The sequence below is a fragment of the Physeter macrocephalus genome, chromosome 15 (assembly GCF_002837175.3).
Source record: "Physeter macrocephalus isolate SW-GA chromosome 15, ASM283717v5, whole genome shotgun sequence".
NCBI lineage: Eukaryota > Metazoa > Chordata > Mammalia > Artiodactyla > Physeteridae > Physeter > Physeter macrocephalus.
Window position 1 is genome coordinate 49,409,391 of NC_041228.1, and position 20,767 is coordinate 49,430,157.

A 20,767-nucleotide genomic window follows, 5' to 3' on the forward strand; every position below is an offset into this window, starting at 1 on the left:
AAACTCTTAGAGGAAAACATAGGCAGAACACTCTATGACATAAATCACAGCAAGATCCTTTTTGACCCACCTCCTAGAGAAATGGAAATAAAAACAAATGAGACTTAGTGAAACTTCAAAGCTTTTGCACAGCAAAGGAAACCATAAACAGACGAAATGAGAACCATCAGAATGGGAGAAAATATTTGCAAACAAAGCAACTGACAAAGATGAATCTCCAAAATATACAAGCAGCACATGTAGCTCAATATCAAGAAAACAAACAACCCAATCCAAAAATGGGCAGAAGACCTAAATAGACATTTTTCCAAAGAAGATTTAGAGATGACCAAGAGGCACATGAAAAGATGCTCAACATCACTAATCATAATAATTAGAGAAATGCAAATCAACACTACAATGTGGTATCACCTCACACCAGTCAGAATGGCCAACATCAAAAAATCTACAACCAATAAGTGATGGAGAGGGTGTGGAGAAAAGGGAACCCTTCTACACTGTTAGTGGGAATGTAAATTGATACAGCCACTATGGAGAACAGTATGGAGACTCCCTAAAAATCTAAAAATGTAACTACCATATGACCCAGCAGTCTCACTACTGGGCATATACCCTGAGAATATCATAATTCAAAAAGAGTCATGTACCACAGTGTTCATTGCAGCTCTATTTACAATAGCCAGGACATGGAAGCTACCTAAGTGTCCATCAACAGATGAATGGATAAAGAAGATGTGGCATATATATATATAATGGAATATTACTCAGCCATAAAAAGAAATGAAATTGAGTTATTTATAGTAAAATGGACGGACCTAGAGACTGTCCTACAGAGTGAAGTAAGTCAGAAAGAGAAAAACAAATACCATATGCTAACACATATATATGAAATTTAATAAAAAACAAGGTTTTTTATTTTATTTTATTTATTTTTATTTTATTTTATTTTATTTTTATTTTATTTTATTTTTTATTTTATTTTATTTATTTATTTATTTTATTTATTATTTATTTATTTATTTTATTTATTTTTTATTTTATTCTAGGTTCAGAAGAACCTAGAGGACAGGAATAAAGACACAGATGTAGAGGATGGTCTTAAGGACACAGGGAGGGGGAAGGATAAGCTGGGACAAAGTGAGAGAGTGGCATTGACATATATACACTACCAAATGTAAAATAGATAGCTAGTGGGAAGCAGTCCCATAGCGCAGGGTGATCAGTTCAGTGCTTTGTGAGAACCTAGAGGGGTGGGATAGGGAGGGTGGGAGGGAGGGAGACACAAGAGGGAGGGGATATGAGGATATATGTATACGTATAGCTGATTAACTTTGTTATATAGCAGAAACTAACACAACAATGTAAAGCAATTATACTCCAGTAAAGATGTTAATATTTTTTAATTTAAAAAATATTAAATAAAAATAAAGAAGAATGAAAAAAAAGGTAATCCAAATAATGGGCACTGACGTCAGTGTCTTTAATCATTGATTATTGACATTATTTATTTGAGTAGGTAGAAGGCAAATTTGTTCAGCCGAATATTGTGTTATATAAGAAGTACTATTTATTGGGTACTATGAGCCAAATACAGTTTGGGTATATTATACATTAGATCTATCATTATTTCCAGAACTTTTTATGAGAGGTTTTAGTATTTTATGTATAAATTAAGAAAGGAAGCCTCAGATTTAGTGACTTGCCCAATATCTCACAGCTAATAATGGTAGAGCAATCATCCCCTAGTTCTGCTTTCAAAGCTGTTGAATGTTCCACTAAACCACAGAGACCAATAAAGAATATATTATTTATGATTTTTTTAAAGTTTATAGTGTTCTCAAAGAATGTATCAATGTTGGGCTTCCCTGGTGGCTCAGTGTTTGAGAGTCCGCCTGCCGATGCAGGAGACGCGGGTTCGTGCCCCAGTCCGGGAAGATCTCACATGCCACGGAGCAGCTAGGCCCGTGAGCCATGGCCACTGAGCCTGTGCATCAGGAGCCTGTGCTCCACAATGGGAGAGGCCACAACAGTGAGAGGCCTGCATACTGCAAAAAAAAAAAAAAAAAAAAAGAATGTATCAATGTTGAACAGTAATCAGCCAAATAAAATTTAGTGGATAATCCATGTACAGACTCATTTTATATGAAGAAAAGCCAGCCAATATGAAATTATGTTCTAGTCTTTTATGTAAAAGGTCACATAGTAAATACTTTTGGCTTTGCGGATCATAAGGTCTCTATCAAAATTACTAAATGGTGTTGTTGCATGATGAAAGCAGATTAAACAATATGTGAATGAATTGGTGTGTCTATGTTCAGATAAAATTTTATTTACAAAAACAGGCAGCAGCTGGTGGCCCTAGGTTACTGACCACTGTTGTAATAGAAGATACAAAATATAAATGTGTAAGTAGAGTTTTGTAGACTCTGAGGAGACAAAAATACAGTTGATTGTTTTAAAAACTTAGTAATTTTAAAAGGGTATCTAATTCATGGGGATACAATGAGCAAGGCATGAGCATAATACAGTGGATTAATTAATAAACACTTCCAAAAATAAATGAGGAATGATTAATTGATAAAGGGGAAAGGAAGCAGGAAATTATCAGCAATTCTGAAAGCCAGACAGAGTTTATACATGTTCTGTTTTGAAAGTCAATTTGGAATTGTTAAGTTAAGCACTGAATTAAGAGACCTGGACTGTAGTACAAATCTATTAGCAATTGGTTGTGTGATTTCAAGCACATCACTTTTTTGACTTGTAAAACAAATGTTTTAGGCTGAATTCTCAACAGTTTTTCTGATCCAGTACATGTGAACAATACAGTGCACTCCTCTCAGTAACAGTGGCTCAGTTCAAGGGTGTTGGGAGAGTAGGTAATAGTATCAGCCTCCAGAGTAGGCACTGTCCTCTTGATAAAAATTCTTAAAAGTAATTAGACACTATACTTTTCCTTGTAGGAATAGGCATGTAATTTTAAAATTCTTTTTGGTATTGTTTGCTTAGTGTCTCTTTCTTGTGCTGGTCCCTCAGCTCCACAAAAGCAAGACCCTAGTGTGTTTCCTTCATTGTTGTATCTACAGCTCCTAGTTCAGTGACTGGCTATAATTGGCTCTTAACAAATATACATTGGTTGTATGAATGAGTGGATGGGTGGATGGATGGTTGGATGGATGGATGCATTGCTTGGTGAATCTCATTGAAAAATTATTGAAATAGATGATCTATAAAGTCCCTTCAAACCCCAAACATTCATTGAGGCTATTTGTTTTATTTATAAAGCTTCTCTGTCTTTAACTCAGACTTGTTGATATTTTTCTCTGCATTCTGCCAAGTACAATGTCAGTAAGGACCAGTTTTTTCCACTTATTCCAGAAATCAAACTCATATAAAATCCAGTAAATGCCTTCTTTCTGCCAAAGAGGCAATATTTTCCTAGAGAACCAGACCGTCTGATGGTAAGGTAGTTTAAAAATCCATTTCTCCTATTAAAAAAAATAGTTGAAGATGAATCTCACATTTACTCAAAATCTAAAAAATAGGAACAAAGTCACTTCAATTTTGTCATGTGAAAATCTTACCTCATCAAGATACAAAAGGAATTGTATAATTGTATTTCCTTAATAAGCACTTGGAGAATTAACTGTATAGCTCACAATCATTGTTGCATTATTTTCTTGAATTCTATGCCGCAAATACTCAGCAGGAAAGATGTTGTTCATTTTAAATTGTTTTGTAGGTAACTGCTGGAATCTCATCATGCCACCTTACAGCAAATGTTTACTAATGAGTTTTCTTTTTTGTTTTGTGTTTTAAAGAGAAATGAATACATTTTAAAAATCCCCTAGTGTTTGTTCCTAAAAGAAAAAAAAATAAAATAAAGCTAATTGAGACCTTTTTAGACAAAGGACTTGATCACTAAAAGTGAAGGGCAGATAGTTTCTCTTTTATTGATGGAAAACTTTTGACCAACAGTATTGGGGAGTATTTCCAAAACACATTACAATTCCCTCTCCTCGGTATATTACTTTTATATAATAACAAGACTTTCCTGGAAGAACTGTAAGTCTTTGTCTTTCTTCACACATTATCCTCTCCTGAGACACACTGGACAACACATAAACTGTGTTTCTGTGAATATTTTCTCATGTTGTATGCACCAGGACATCCTGGGTACCCTTGAGCCTAGCAACATCACTAGAAGGCCTAGAAAGAGTGTGAAGAAATTTTCCTGGAAAGGATAGAGTTTAGGAACTGCAAACGGAAGTGCTCTAAAGCATACTAGAGTGCTTCTGCTTGAAAGAAAAGACAAGCAACTGAGTTAAGCTGGTAAAAGTTTTACTCTTACATAGCCAGCATGGGAGGCATTGAAACTATATACTCTTTCCTAATTAAAGCTGAGATGAAAGGAATGGATGTAATAAGTCACTGAGGTACAGGCTAACAGAACAGGACTTTCCTTCTCTTTCTTCTATTGTTGTAAGGCTATTTTAAATGCCACAGAGATATGACTAAAATATAGAGCAAGCTGGAAAACAGCTCTGTGGATTTTCCATCTTACTAACTCTGGCAAGGAAGTGACCTGGGCCTTTTGGGATAGTTTTTTTCTTTATAAAGTATTCAGATTTAACAATGGCTCAGGAGAGGTGTATATTTTTATGATAATATTTCCCAATATACAATTAAATATAATCATATAGTACTGGGTCATGCTTTTAAATTTTCTTAGACTTGCTGATAGTTATAAAATTAATTTTCCTTCTATCAGCAAAACACAAGACTGAAGTCCATGATATTATTTATGTAATCTTTATTGTCCCTTTATGTGAAATTTTTGGATTTTGTATTCAATTATTTGTGTAATATTAAACATGGTTCTTTGAATCAATAACCATTTATTAAGCACCTGTTACTTTCCAGGCATTATATACAAGGTGCTACAGGAAAATGGAATCGGATATGTTTGCTCTCAAGTTGTACACAGTCTACAATGGGTGGTGGGCTTGTGATTCATTAAAGTGCAGAGTACAAAGTAAAATGATAAAAGTGAAGACTGAGCACTCTGGCAAAGTAAGAGGCCCACCTTACTCAGCTAGGAACAGCTTTCCAGAGACATGATGTCAAGCTAAGTCTTGAAAGAGCCATACCAGGTTTCCAGAAAGGGAACTAAACAGAATGTAATGTAATGTGTAATAAGAGACCCATATTAAGAAGAATCTTGAAATGACTTATAGTTGGGTTTGCGTTTTATTGCAAATGCAATGGGAAACCACTTTAAAATGTGAACAAGAGATAAAATCAGGCATACATTCTAGGGAGATATCTTTAATGACCTTGTAGAAGATAGATAAAAGAGAAGCAGACTGGAGGCAGGGAAACAAGGAAGGAGGCTTCTGGACTAATACAAGCTATAAAATAAAAATGTTGCTCTTAAGTCACAAGCCTGGAAGGCATATGATACAGTGGCTAAAAGCCAGGGCTTTGGCCAACAGACTTGGGCTTATACACCTAATATCTGTGTTATGTTTGGATGGTCAAAAAGTTATATTGAACAGTCTCATTCAGTAAAAAGAAAAATACACCCAACCAGGTTAATTGAGCTTAGGAGTGGGTGTGACAGGAAGTCACATAGCTCAGAAACTGGCTACACATGCCATCTCTCTAATAGGCCTCCTTGTTTCTCTTCTATTTGTTCTTTGCACTTATCCCATTATTTTTTCTCTTTCAGTCTACCTCTCTGATTACTCAATTTCTTCTTCTTCATAATGTATGCTTGCCTAGGGAATCATGGCTTCACAGGCCTCCTAATGCATAACGACTATTCAGTTCCCCCTGCTGGGTGGGAAAGTCTCTCAATATTCCCTGGGTCATATTGACAAGAAAGACATGAATGGCTCTGCTCATCTCTTCTGATCTGCCTAACCCATATCTCCATAACTCTGCAGAATTTTAACTGGCTCTAGGTTTGGAGTGGTAATATATAGGGAGGCTATGGAGAACAATGAGACCTACCTTAGAGCTTGTGGACAAGGCAGTTGACTTTAAAAGGGATTATGGAAAAGCATACCTAGTGCCTGGGTCAAGAAGAATGATCTGCAGGGGGCAGGTTCAAGGAAGAGTTACAAAATCATACCAGCTGAATGTAATGATCCAATAGATATGAAAAACTATGAACAGGGAGGTTTCAGATGTGAGCCACTGAGTAACTAGCATGCCAAACAGGGAAAAACAAGAAGAAAGGTCTTTTGATGGGTTCAAATTTGAGCACGTGGGTCAACTTTGTAGAAAATCCCTGTAGGTAACTACATATATTTTTGGCTTTCAAGACACATTTGGACTACAGACAGCCATTTACAACCACTCTCTTTTTTGGATTCTTGGGTTTTTTTTTACTTCAGTCTTCCTTCCTTGTCTCCTCCAACTTCTTCCTATTTGCCTACTCTTCCCTCATCCCTTATGTGATCTTTTTGGGGGTCACATGTTTCTAGAAACCCAGTCCTGGTTTCTCTTCATGCTCTCTATATTTCCCTGTATTATCTCATGAAATCATAAATTAGTAAATGCCATATTTATGCTTGTGACTTAAAATCTATTATCTTCAAACACACATCCAATTGTCTATTTGACTTCTTGATTTAGATATCTAAATGACCTCTCAAACTTTTGAATTGAACCCCCAACAGCCCATCCACCCCAGTCATCTGTCTATTTATGTAACACTATTATTCTCTCATTTACAAAAGTCAGAACTTCAGGATTATCCATGATACAATCTTTTCCTCATTCCCCACAGCCAACCCATCGGCAATGCCTATAAATATCATCTCCAAAATATGTCATGATTCCTTTCCTATTGCTGCTATGTTATTCCAGACTACTTATAAATAAGTAAATAAATAAATAAATAACCTTTTTAACTGAATTATTCAGTGGCTTCCTATTTCACTTAGAATAAAGTTTAATTTTTGACAAGGCCATGGAAATAGAGGTCCTCACCTCTATCCTTACTATATACTCCTACGATGTTGTGTTCTAGCTATCTAACAAGATTTTTCCCATTGGGACATTTGTTCTTGGTATTTCCTCCCCCTCAAACCATCTTCAATGGGTTGGCTCTTTTGAATTATGTGAGTCACAATTCATCTCTCACCCAAATAAAGGGATCTTTCCTATCTCCAATACAAAGAAATCCCCCATCCACCACAACACTGTTATATCAATGTTTATTTTTTCTGTTTTATAGCACTTTTCTTTTTGAAATTACCTTCATTCTTTTCCTTATTTAAGGTCAGTTTTCCCCATACCCAGTCACTGTGATCTAATCTCCATGAGTAGAGATGTTGCCTTTCTTGTTCATTCCCATATCTCTAGTGCCTAAAGCAGTGCCTGGTATGTGTACTAAGTTGTTGATTAATAATTCAATTAATTAATTCTAGCAAAAGATCCTTTTTTTCTTTTTTTTAGGATGTATGGACAGCCTCTTACATGGCAAGTTTATTTTTCTTTTTATTGGGATATAGTTGTTTTACAATGTTGTGTCACTTTCTGCTGTACAGCAAAGTGAACCAGCTATATGTTTACATAGACCCCTCTTTTTTGTATTTCCTTCCATTTAGGTCACCACAGAACACTGAGTAGAGTACCCTGTGCTACAGAGCAGGTTCTCATTAGTTATCTATTTTATAAATATTAGTGTATGTATGTCAATCCCAAGTAAAAATAAGTGAAAATGGCCTTGGTCTGTGTGCAATTAATGAGAGAAAAGATTAGGTGGAGAAGGCAGATTAATTAGATGTGAAACCTTGATTTGATGGCCTGTAAGAAATCAGTGTAAGTTTTTTTTGAATTCTATTTTTTTTATACAGCAGGTTCTTATTAGTTATCTATTTTATAAATATTAGTGTATGTATGTCAATCCCAATCTCCCAATTCATCCCAACCCCCGTTTCCCTCCTTGGTGTCCATAAGTTGGTTCTCTACGTTTGTGTTTCTATTTCTGCCTTGCAAACAGGTTCATCTGTACCATTTTTCCAGATTCCACATATATGCATTACTATACTATATTTGTTTTTCTCTTTCTGACTTACTTCAGTCTGTATGACAGTCTCTTAAGATCCATCAACAACTCTACAAAAGACCCAATTTCATTCCTTTTTATGGCTGAGTAATATTCCATTGTATATATATTCCACATCTTCTCTATCCATTACTCTGTTGATGGACATTTAGGTTGCTTCCAAGACCTGGCTACTGTAAACAGTGCTGCAATGAACATTGGGGTGCATGTGTCTTTTTAAATTATGGTTTTCTCAAGGTATATACCCAGTAGTGGGATTGCTGGGTCATACTGTAATTCCATTTTTACTTTTTTAAAGCACCTCCATACTGTTCTCCATAGTGGCTGTATCAATTTACATTCCCACCAACAGTGTAGAAGGGTTCCCTTTTCTCCACACCCTCTCCAGCATTTACTGTTTGTAGATTTTTGGATGATGGCCATTCTGACTGGTGTGAGGTGATACCTCATTGTAGTTTTGATTTGCATGTCTCTGATAATTAGTGATGTTGAGCATCTTTTCATGTGCCTCTTGGCCATCTGTATGTCTTCTATGGAGAAATGTCTATTTAGGTCTTCCACCCATTTTTGGATTGGGCTGATTTTTGTTTGTTTGTTTTTTGATATTTAGCTTCACAATCTGTTTGTATATTTTGGAGATTAATCCCTTGCCTGTTGCTTCATTTGCAAATAATTTCTACCATTCGGAGGGTTGTCTTTTCATCTTGTTTATGGTTTCTTTGCCATGCAAAAGTTTTAAGCTTCATTAGGTCCATTTGATTAGTTTTCTTTTTCCTTTCATTACTCTAGGAGGTGGGTCAAAAAAGACCTTTCTGTGATTCATGTCAAAGAGGACTCTTCCTATGTTTTCCTCTAATAGTATTACACTGTCTGGTCTTACATTCATGTCTTTAATCCATTTTAAGTTTATTTTTGTGTATGGTATTAGGGAGTATTCTAATTTCATTATTTTACATGTAACTGTCCAGTTTTCCCAGCACCACTTATTGAAGAGGCTATCTTATCTCCATTGTCTATTCTTGCCTCCTTTGTCAAAGATAAGGTGACCATATGTGCGTGGGTTTAACTCTGGGCTTTCTATTCTGTTCCATTGATCTATATTTCTGTTTTAGTGCCAGTACCATACTGTCTTGATTACTGTAGCTTTGTAGTATAGTCTGAATCCAGAGAGCCTGATTCCTCAGGCTCCATTTTTCTTTCTCAAGATTGCTTTGGCTATTCAGGGTCTTTTGTGTCACCATACAGATTTTATGATTTTTTGTTCTAGTTTTCTCAGAAATGCCATTGATAATTTGATAGGGATTGCATTGAATCTGTAGATTGCCTTGGGCAGTATAGTCATTTTGACAATATTGATTCTTCCAAACCAAGGACATGGTATATCTTTCCATCTGTTTGTGTCATCTTTGATTTCTTTCATCAGTGTGTTATAGGTTTCGGAGTGCAGGTCTTTTACCTCCTTAGGTAGGTTTATTCCTAGGTATTTTATTCTTTTTGTTGCAATGGTAAATGGGATTGTTTCCTTTTTCTGACTTTCATTGTTACTATACAGGAATGTAAGAGATTTCTGTGCATTAATATTGTATCCTGCAACTTTACCAAATTCATTCATGAGCTCTAGTAGTTTATTGGTGGCATTGTTAGGATTTTTTATGCAGAGTATCATGTCATCTGTGAACAGTGACACTTTTACTTCTTCCTGTCCAATTTGGATACTTTTTTATCTTTTCCTGCTCTGATTATCATGGCTAGCACTTGGAAAACTATGTTGAATAATAGTGGTGAGAGTGGACATCATTGTCTTGTTCCTGAGCTTAGTGGAAATGGTTTCAGTTTTTCAGCACTGAGAATGATGGTTGTTGTGGGTTTGTCATATATGGCCTTTATTATGTTAAGGTAGGTTGCCTCTAGGACCACATTCTGGAGAGTTTTTATCATAAATGAGTGTTGAATTTTGTCAAAAATTTTTCTGCATCTATTGAAATGATCATATGAATTTTATTCTTCAATTTGTTAATATGGTGTATCACACTGATTTTTTTTAACATCTTTATTGGAGTATAATTGCTTTACAATGTGGTGTTAGTTTCTGCTTTAGAACAAAGTGAATCAGCTATGCATATACATATATCCCCATAACTCCTCCTTCTTGTGTCTCCCTCCCACCCTCCCTATCCCACCCCTCTAGGTGGTCACAAAGCACCAAGCTGATCTCTCTGTGCTATGACACTGCTTCTCACTAGCTATCTATTTTACATTTGGTAGTATATATAAGTCCATGTCACTCTCTCACTTTGTCCCAGTCTACAATTCCCCGTCCCTGTGTCCTCAAGTCCATTCTCTACATCTGAGTCTTTATTCCTGTCTTGTCCCTAGGTTCTTCAGAGCCTTTTGTTTTTTTTTTTTTTTAGATTCCATATATGTGTCTTAGCATACAGTGTTTGTTTTTCTCTTTCTGACTTCACTCTGTATGACAGACTCTAGGTCCATCCACCTCACTACAAATAACTCAATTTCGTTTCTATTTATGGCTGAGTAATATTTCATTGTGTATATGTGCCACATCTTCTTTATCCATTCATCTGTCGATGGAGACTTAGGTTGCTTCCATGTCCTGGCTATTATAAATAGAGCTGCAATGAACATTGCGGTACAGGACTCCTTTTGAATTATGGTATTTTCAGGGTATATGCCCAGTAGTGGGATTGCTGGGTCATATGGTAGTTCTATTTTTAGATTTTAAGGAACTTCCATACTGTGCTCCATAGTGGCTGTATCAATTTACATTCCCACCAACAGGGCAAGAGGGTTCCCTTTTCTCCACGCACTTTCCAGCATTTATTGTTTGTAGATTTTTTGATGATGGCCATTCTGACTGGTGTGAGGTGATACCTCATTGTAGTTTCGATTTGGATTTCTCTAATGATTAACGATGTTGAGCATTCTTTCATGTGTTTCTTGGGCAATCTGTATATCTTCTTAGGATAAATGTCTATTTATGTCTTCTGCCCATTTTTGGATTCAGTTATTTCCTTCCCCATATTAGGGAAGTTTTCAACTATAATCTCTTCAAATATTTTCTCACTCCCTTTCTTTTTCTCTTCTTCTTCTGTGACCCCTATAATTCGAATTTTGGTGTGTTTAATGTTGTCCCAGCGCTCTCTAAGTCTGTCCTCAATTATTTTCATTCTTTTCTTCTTTATTCTGCTCTGCAGTAGTTATTTACAGTCTTTTAGCTTTCAGATCAGTTATCTGTTATTCTTCTTCAGTTATTCTGCTATTGATTCCTTCTAGAGAATTTTTATTTTCATTTATTGTGTTGTTCATCATTGTTTGTTTGCTCTTTATTTCTTCTAGGTCCTTGTTAAACGTTTCTTATATTTTCTGCTTTCTATTTCCAGAATTTTGGATCATCTTTACTATCATTACTCTGAATTCTTTTTCAGATAGACTGCCTATTTCGTCTTCATTTGTTAGGTCTGCTGAGATTTACCTTGCTCCTTCATCTGTTGTGTGTTTCTCTGTCTTCTCCTTTTGCTTAACTTAGTGTGTTTGGGGTCTCCTTTTTGCAGGCTGCTGGTTCATATTTCCTGTTCTTTTTGGTGTCTGCCCCCAGTTGGCAATGTTGGTTCAGTGGGTTGTGTAGGCTTCCTGGTGGATGGGATTAGTGTCTGTGTTCTGGTGGATGAGGTTGCATCTTGTCTTTCTGGTGGGGAGGTCCACATCCCGTGGTGTGTTTTAGGGTGTCTGTGACCTTATTATGATTTTAGGCAGCCTCTCTGCTAATGGGTGGTGGTGTGTTCCTGTGTTGCTAATTGTTTGGCATAGGTTGTCCAGCACCATAGTTTTCTTGTTGTTGAGTGGATCTGGGTCTTAGTGTTGAGATGGAGATCTCTGGGAGAGCTTCCACCGTTTGATATTATGTGGAGCCAGGAGGTTCTTGGTGGACCAATTCCTGAACTTGACTCTCCCACCTCCACAACACAGCCCTGACCCCCGGCCGGAGCACCAGGATCCTGTCAGCCACATGGCTCAGAAGGAAAGGGAGGAAAAAAAGAAAGAAAGAATAAAATAAAATAAAATAATTAAAATAAAAACTAAAAAATAATTATTAAAAATATTAAAAAATCAAAATCAATTAAAAAAGGGAAAAAAAAGAAAGAAGAGAGCAACCAAACCAAAAAAACAAATCCAACAATTATAACAAGTGCTAACAGCTATACTAAAAGAAAAAAAGAAAAAGAAAAAACAAACAAACAAGCAAAAAAAAAAACCAGACCGAACCCTAGGACAATTGGTAAAACAAAGCTATACAGACAAATTCATGCAAGGAAGCATACACATACACACTCACAAAAAGAGAAAAAGGAAAAAATATATATATCTATATATAAAAAGAATAAAGGAGGAAGAGAACAACCAAATCAATAAACAAATCTACCAATGATAATAAACTCTAAATACTAAATTAAGATAAACATAAAACCAGAAACAAATTGGATGCAGAAAGCAAACCCCAAGTGTACGGTTGCTCCCAAAGTCCACTGCCTCAATTTTGGGATGATTTGTTGTCTATTCAGGTATTCCACAGATGTAGGGTACATCAATTTGATTGTGGAGATTTAATCCACTGCTCCTGAGGCTAAGTGTTTAGCCTCTCTAAATGTTTGATAGAATTCGTGGGTCTTAGCTCTTCCCTAAATGTTTGATAGAATTCTCCTATAAAGCCATCTTATCCTGGACTTTTGTTTGTTGGAAGATTTTTAATCACAGTTTCAATTTCATTACATTGATTGGTGTGTTTATATTTTCTATTTCATCCTGGTACAGTCTTGGAAGGTTATACCTTTCTAAGAATTTGTCCATTTCCTCCAGGTTGTCCATTTTATTGGCATATAGTTGCCTTTAGTAGTCTCTTATGATCTTTTGTCTTTCTGAGGTGTCCCTTGTAACTTCTTCTTTTTCATTTCTAATTTTATTTATTTTAGTCCACTCTCTCCTTTTCTTGATGAGTCTGGCTAAAGGTTTTTCAATTTTGATTATCTTCTCAAAAAATCAGCTTTTAGTTTTATTGATCTTTGCTATTGCTTTCATTGTTTCTATTTCATTTATTTCTGCTCTGATCTTTATGATTTCCTTTCTTCTACTAACTTTGTGTTTTTTTTGTTCTTCTTTCTCTAGTTATTTAGGTGTAAAGTTAGATTGTTTACTTGAGATTTTTTTCTTTCTTGTAGTAGGATTTTATTACTATAACCTTCCCTCTTAGAACTACTCTTGGTGCATCCCATAGGTTTTGGGTCAGTGTGTTTTTATTGTCATTTGTCTCTTGGTATTTTTTCTCTTTTTTTTGGTGGGGGGTACGCAGGACTCTCATTGTTGTGGCCTCTCCCATTGTGGAGAACAGGCTCCGGACACACAGGCTCAGTGGCCATGGCTCATGGGCCCAGCCGCTCTGCGGCATGTGGGATCTTCCTGGACCGGGGCATGAACCCGTGTCCCCTGCATCGGCAGGCAGATTCTCAACCACTGTGCCACCAGGGAAGCCCGTCTCTAGGTATTTTTTAATTTCCTCTTTGATTTCTTCAGTGATGTTTCAGTTATTTAGTAGTGTATTGTTTAGCCTCTATGTGTTTGTGTTTTTTTACACGTTTTTTTCCCTGTAATTTATTTCTAATCTCATAGCATTGTGCTCAGAAAAGATGCTTGATACGATTTCAATTTTCTTAAATTTACTGAGGCTTGATTTGTGACCCAAGATGAGATCTATCCTGGAAAATGTTTCATGTGCACTTGAGAAGTGTATTGTGTTGTTGTTTTTTTTAATTACTTATTTATTTATTTTATTTTTGGCTGCCTTGGGTCTTCATTGCCAGGCATGGGCTTTCTCTAGTTGTGGAGAGTGGGGGCTACTCTTTGTTGCAGGGTGTGGGCTTCTCATTGTTGTGGTTTCTCTTGTTGCAGAGCATGAGCTCTAAGCATGAGGGCTTCAGCAGTAGTGGCTCACAGGCTTAGTAGTTGTGGTTCACGGGCTCTAGAGCACAGGTTCACTAGTTGTGGTTCACGGGCTTAGTTGCTCCACATTACGTGGAATCTTCCCAGTCCAGGTATCGAACCCATGTCCCCTGCATTGGCAGGCAGATTCTTAACCACTGTGCCACCAGGGAAGTCCCTATTCTGTTGTTTTTGAATGGAATATCCTATAAATATCAGTCAAGTCCATCATTTAAAGCTTTTGTTTCCTTATTTATTTTCATTTTCGATGACCTATCCATTGGTGAAAGTGGGGTGTTAAAGTCCCCTACTATGATTGTGTTACTGTCGACTTCCCCTTTTAGGGCTGTTACCATTTGCCTTAAGTATTGAGGTGCTCCTATGTTCAGTGTATATATATTTTTAATTGTTATATCTTCTTCTTGGATTGATCCCTTATCATTATATAGTGTCCTTCCTTTTCTATTGTAACAGTCTTTATTTTAAAGTCTATTTTATCTGACATGAGTATTGCTACTCCAGCTACCTTTTGATTTCCATTTGCATGGAATATCTTTTTCCATCCCCTCACTTTCAGTCTGTATGTGTCCATAGGTCTGAAGTGGGTCTCTTATAGACAGCATATATATGGGTCTTGATTTTTTATCCATTCAGCCAGACTGTGTGTTTTGTTTGGAGCATTTAATCTATTCACATTTAAGGTAATTATAGACATGTATGTTCCTACTACCATTTTCTTAATTGTTTTGGGTTTGTTTTTATAGATTTTTTTTGTCTCTTGTGTCTCCTGCTTAGAGAATTTCATTAGCATTTTTTGTAGAGCTGGTTTGGTGGTGCTGAATTCTCTTAACTTTTGCTTTTCTTTAAAGCTTTTGTTTTCTCTATCAAATGTGAATGATATCCTTACAGTGTAGTTTGGTTGTAGGTTTTCCCCTTTCATCACTTTAAATATATCCTGACACTCCCTTCTGGCCTTCAGAGTTTCTGCTGAAAAATCAGCTGATAACCTTATGGGGTTTCCCTTGTATATTTTTTGTTGCTTTTCCCTTGCTGCTTTTAATATTTTTTCTTTGTTTTTTACTTTTTGTTAGTGTGATTAATATGTGTATTGGCATTTTTCTTCATGGCTTTGCCCTGTATGGGACTCTCTGCACTTCCTGGACTTGATGGACTGTTTCCTTTCCCATGTTAGTGAAGTTTTTGACTATAATGTCTTGAAATATTTTCTCAGAACCTTTTCTCCTTGTCTTCTTCTCCTGGGACCACTATAATTTGAATGCTGGTGCACTTAATAGTGTCCCAGAGGTTTCTGAAACTGTCTTTAATTCTTTTCATTCTTTTTTTTTTATTCTGCTTCATGACAGTTATTTCCATCATTCTATCTTACAGCTTATTTATCCGTTCTTCTGCCTCAGTTATTCTGCTATCTATTCTTTCTAGAGTATTTTTGATTTCAGTTATTGTGTTGTTTATCACTGTTTTTTTGCTCTTTAGTTCTTCTGGGTCCTTGTTAAATGTTTCTTATTTTCTCGATTCTATTTCTGAGATTTGGATCATCTTTATGATCACTGAATTCTATTTCAGGTAGACTGTCTATGTCCTCTTCATTTATTTAGTTTTGTGTGTTTTTACCTTGCTCCTTTGTCTGCAACATATTTCTCTGTCTTCTCATTTTGTTTAACTTACTGTGTTTGGGATCTTCTTTCTTCAGGCTGCATGGCTGCCAGGTTGCATTTCCTGTCTTTTGGTGTTTGCCTCCAGTGTTTGAGGTTGGTCCAGTGGCTTGTGTAGGCTTCCTGGTGTGTGTGTGGGGGTGGGTGACTGGTGCCTGCATTCTGCTGGGTGGAGCTGGATCTTATCCCTCTGATGGGCAGGGCCATGTCAGATGTTATATTTTGGGGTGTCTGTGAGTTTAGTATGACTTTAGGCAACCTGTCTGCTAATGTGTGGGGGTGTATTCCTGTCTTGCTAGTTGTTTGGCATGAGGTGTCCAGCAGTGGAACTTGCTGGCTGTTGGGTGGATCCAGGTCTTCTTGTTGAGATGGAGACTTCTGGTAGAGCTCTCACCAATTAATATTCCCTGGGCCCAGGAGTTCTCTGGTGATCCAGTGTCCTGGACTCGTCTCTCCCACCTCAGAAGCTCACAGCAACCCCTGGTCAGAAAACCAAGACCCTGCAATCTGCATAGCATGGAAGAAAAAAAAAAAAAGGAAAGCAAACTGACAAAGAAAAACCCCAAGACAAATGGTTATAGCAAAATCAAACAGACAAAAACACACAAAGAAATACACATACACACAGAAACAGAAAAAAAAAAAAAAACAGGGAAAACAAAAACGAAGAGAGCAACCAAACAAATAAATGAAACCAAAAATGAAAACAAAGAATAAAAATTAAACTAACAAAAACAAAAAACAAATCAAAAGCAGAAAGCAAACTAAAAAAGTCAAAGAAAGTATAAAACAAACACACAAAAATGATGAAAAAAGAAAGAAAACAAATGGAAAAAACGGAAAACAACAAAAAAGTAAAGTAAAAATTAAAAAATATAGTTAAAACATGTAAGAACAAAACAAAACATAGAAAAAAACAAAAACCAGGAAAAAATACAATATTACAAAAAAAGTAATAATAGAAAAAATAAAATAAAAATATACTAAAAATAAAAGCATAAAAAAGAAAAGAAAAAATAAATAAAAATTAAAACTTAAAAGAATAATAAAAAAGAACAACAGGATAAACAAAACAATAAAAAATAGTAATAATAATTATTTTTTCCTGTAGCCTCAGCTGTCATTGTCCTTGACCCCACAGTGAGCCACAGCCAATCCCAGCCTACCCAGGAAGTCCTCCAATACCCCTAAGTTGGTCTCTGGACCTGACATGGGCACTGTGAGCCCAGCTCAGACTTTGACCTGCCCAACTCCTGCATGTACTTGCCCCCAAAGTCCAAAGTTGTTAAAGCTAGACCAACCTCAATTGTGGGGACACTCATCTATTCAGATATTCCACAGATGTAGTGTTTACCAAGCCAATTGCCAGGATTTAATCTACTACTCCTGCAGCTGCATGGAGAGATTTCCATTCCTCTTCTTTGGTCACACTACCCCTGCAGTTCAGCTTTGCTTTTGGCCCCATCTCTTACCTGCCCAGGCAAAAGGGGGCAAAAGCAGTGGCTAACTAGGGCACACTTTCTCCCTCAGGCCAGGGAGAGGGATGGATATGGCAGCCACAATTGAGATGTGAGGGGAGTGCCTGTGGTGGCAGAGGCCAGCAGGAAGTTGCAATAGCCTGGGGCACACTCTTCACTCTCCTGTGGAAGTTGGCCCTGGATCATGGGTCCCTCGGCAGTGGTGGGCTGCACAAGCCACTGGGAAGTTGTGGGCAGTGAGCTGCACTTGCTCACCAGACCCTTGGCAGAAGCAGTGGCAGCAGTAGCAGTCAGCTCCTGCCTCTAGGGTCCGAGATAGCAGCTGCAGCTCGTGCCCACCCCTGAAGCTCATGTAGACTGTGTCCTCTGTCTGTGAGCAGAAGAAGCTCCTATGGGGGACCTGCCCGTCTCCTCACACACCCCCAACAATGTTTCCTTGTCTCTCTGGCAGGCCCAGGCTTCTTCCCAGACCCCCTCATTTGTGGCACACTAGCCCCTCAGGCTGTCTTCATGCAGCCAACCCCAGTCCTCTCCCTGGGTCTGACCTCTGAAGCCCAAGTCTCAGAACCCAGCTCCCACATGTTCTGGTGGGTGAGCAGACAAATGTCTCAGGCTAGGGAGTGCTGGGACCCTCTGTGCAGGACTCTCTCTGCTTTGCCCTCCACACACCTGTTACTGTGCTCTCCTCTGAGGCTCTGAATCTCCCCCCAGTCCCTGCCAGTGAGGGGGCTTCCTAGTGTGAGGAAACTTCTCCTCCTTCACAGCTCCCTCCCAGAGGTGCAAGTCCTGTCCTGATTCTTTTGTCTTTTTTATTTTTTTTCTTTTTCCCTACCTACCCAGTTACATGGAGATTTTCTTGCCCTTTTGGAAGCTGGCATCCAGTAGATGTTCTATGGGAGTCATTCCTTGTGTAGATGTATTTATAATGTATCTGTGGGGAGAAGGTGTGCTCCACATCTTAATCCTCTGCCATCTTGAGGGTTCTTCCCTGGCAAAAGATCTTTGATAGAGCTTCTCATTTCCATTCTTCTCTCTAAGATCCATTTTCAACAAAAGACCAAAGATCATGTTCTGAAAATAGGAAACAGACCATATCCCTTTGCTAATTTAATCTCTTTGATGGCTTACCAGTGTACTCAAACTAAGATCCAAGCCCATCATATAGCTTTTCAGTGCTACTATCTTCTTATTATGCTTATTACATATTATTACATTCCATGGATCTTCTTTCAATTTTGATCATATAAAACTCTCCTTTTCTTGGAACACTCTTTCCAGCATTCTTTGTATAGGTATCACCTTCTTCTCTTTCTTTAAATTTGTCTTAAGTGTTACTTCTTCAGAGACACTTTCCTGATCTCCTTATTTGAAGTAAGTTCCCCTTATGTTTTCTTTTTCTCAACCCCTGATGTGTTTCCTTTATAGCATTCAATAGTTTTTCAATTACGATAATTACATTTTTGTGTTTTTGGTTTTCATCTGCTGAATTCACTTGAGTGCGGGATGATCAGCGTAGTGATCAGGTCTGTCTTGTTCTCTTTAGTATCCTTGTTACCTAACATGATACTTGGGACACTGGAGCTACTCAACAAATGTTGTTTTAATTTAAAATGATAACAAATGGTAGTAGAAACTCTTGGGGTAAATAAGATTACCCTGGTTACAGACTAGAGACTCCTACCTAAATCTAGCCTGAAGATGTGTTTTTTTTGGTTCATTTGTGTTGTGTTGTTTTAGGTTAGTAAGTGGTTTAAAATTTTTTTTAAATTCCTTTAGGTATAACATGAATGCTACAGTTTATCATAGTCCTCAGCTACAGATAGTATTGAAATATTTTAACAATGAGGAAGGCCTTACATCTAGTAGAAAGGACAGAGGATACTTTGTCAGATATTAAGATACTGTTTTACTTTGCCAGATATTAACCTTAAGAGGAGTTAGTTACTCAAGAAGTTGCTTGAGTATAGAAAGATCCAGAATGTGTCTCAGTATTTGAATACCTCTACCACTCCACTCCTGTCATCTCTAGACTGGCCCTTATAAGTATTTGAGTTTGTGACACCACTATGTCCCTGTATAATTTAAAATAAAAAGAGAAGAGGGAAGAGAACAGAGCCTTGGGAAATGTCAGCATTCAAGGACTGAGTAAAATAAGTGAACCTCAGAGAGAAGCAGGTAGAGAAGAAAGAGCAACAGCAACAACAAAATGGTTTTCTAGCAGCTCAGGGAGAAAAGTTCTTTAAGTGGGCAACTGTGTCAATAGATAAGGGTGGAAAATTGTAGGCATTGGTGACTCCAGGACAAAAGGTTTCAGTAGACAATGGGTATTAAGTCAACTTTCAGTGGAGTGAGAAATGGTTGCAGACTACTTGAGAGTCATACCGAAGAGGGGAGTGGAGTACGTAGCCTGCCAGGGGTATAGGGCATGAGGAAGTGTGTTGTCTGTAGATAATTGCAAAACAGTAATAAAGCTGACTGAAGTTCATCTCTTTTTTAGTATTGCCATACTCTGGCAATTCTGAACAAGTTTAGGGTTAAAATTTTGCTACCTTCAGTCACCACTCTTAAAGAGAAAGATAGTGTAACAACTAGAAGAAGGCATCAGGTCAAAAGAGGATAACTTTATTAAACTAGATGGACTTATGAATGTTTATATATTAAAAGAAAATGATCAGCCCAGAAGAAGTGTTTTAACAGAGTAGAGGTTGTAATCAGTACAGCAATCTGAGGGCATATAGAATGCCCAAAACACAGGAATGGTTTAGCCTTGAATGAAAATAAGGCCTCTAATTCCTAGAGGAAGAATCCTAGACCCTTGATTCAAAACTGTTTCAATATGGCAAGTTGTAGATCTTTTTTATTTCTTAAATTAACACACAAATTCTGATTACATTATTAAGTAAGTTTTCATTATGTTCACTTTTGAAAATAACATTTATGGTTCAAAAGTAATGTCAGTATTCCAGGTGTGACTGCTACTAAGTTATTTCATGGATTTCATGTAAAAGAATTTTAAATGCATTGTGTTAGTAGATATATTCTAATTTCTGACATTAAATTAGTGTATTCTGCATTTGCACTTATTTCATACAGGTAACAAATATTGGGTGTTCAAGGACACGACTCTTCAACCTGGTTACCCTCATGACTTGATTACTCTTGGAAGCGGAATTCCCCCTCATGGTATTGATTCAGCCATTTGGTGGGAGGACGTTGGGAAAACCTATTTCTTCAAGGGGGACAGGTCAGTACACACTTCACATGAGGAAAATAGTTAACTAATGTTTAGAGAAGTCAATATATCTAGTCTATAACAGGCATGTACATTTGAGGAAAGAATCTGTGCAGATATATGCACAAGAATTAATAGAATTGCAACCATTTTTAAACATTTTAAAATAATATTCAAGATAAATCTTCCTCTAATATACCCAAGTAATGTGACTTTCTTATGAATGTATATATACAGTATATATTCTTTCTCTTCTCTATAATCTTAACATACCTATAAAGCTGTATAGGTAGTGTATTTTATCCTTACAATGCAT

At 37.0% G+C, this 20,767-nt stretch overlaps 1 protein-coding gene across 1 annotated transcript in view; it reads left to right on the forward strand.

The window, feature by feature from the left end:
* Positions 1-20,767, forward strand: part of MMP16 (matrix metallopeptidase 16) — a 382,560-nt gene that overhangs the window by 345,102 nt on the left and 16,691 nt on the right. Inside the window, exon 8 of the mRNA XM_024127030.2 lies at positions 20,313-20,463. Coding sequence (XP_023982798.1) covers positions 20,313-20,463 — 151 coding nt within the window. The remainder of the gene's footprint in view (positions 1-20,312; positions 20,464-20,767) is intronic.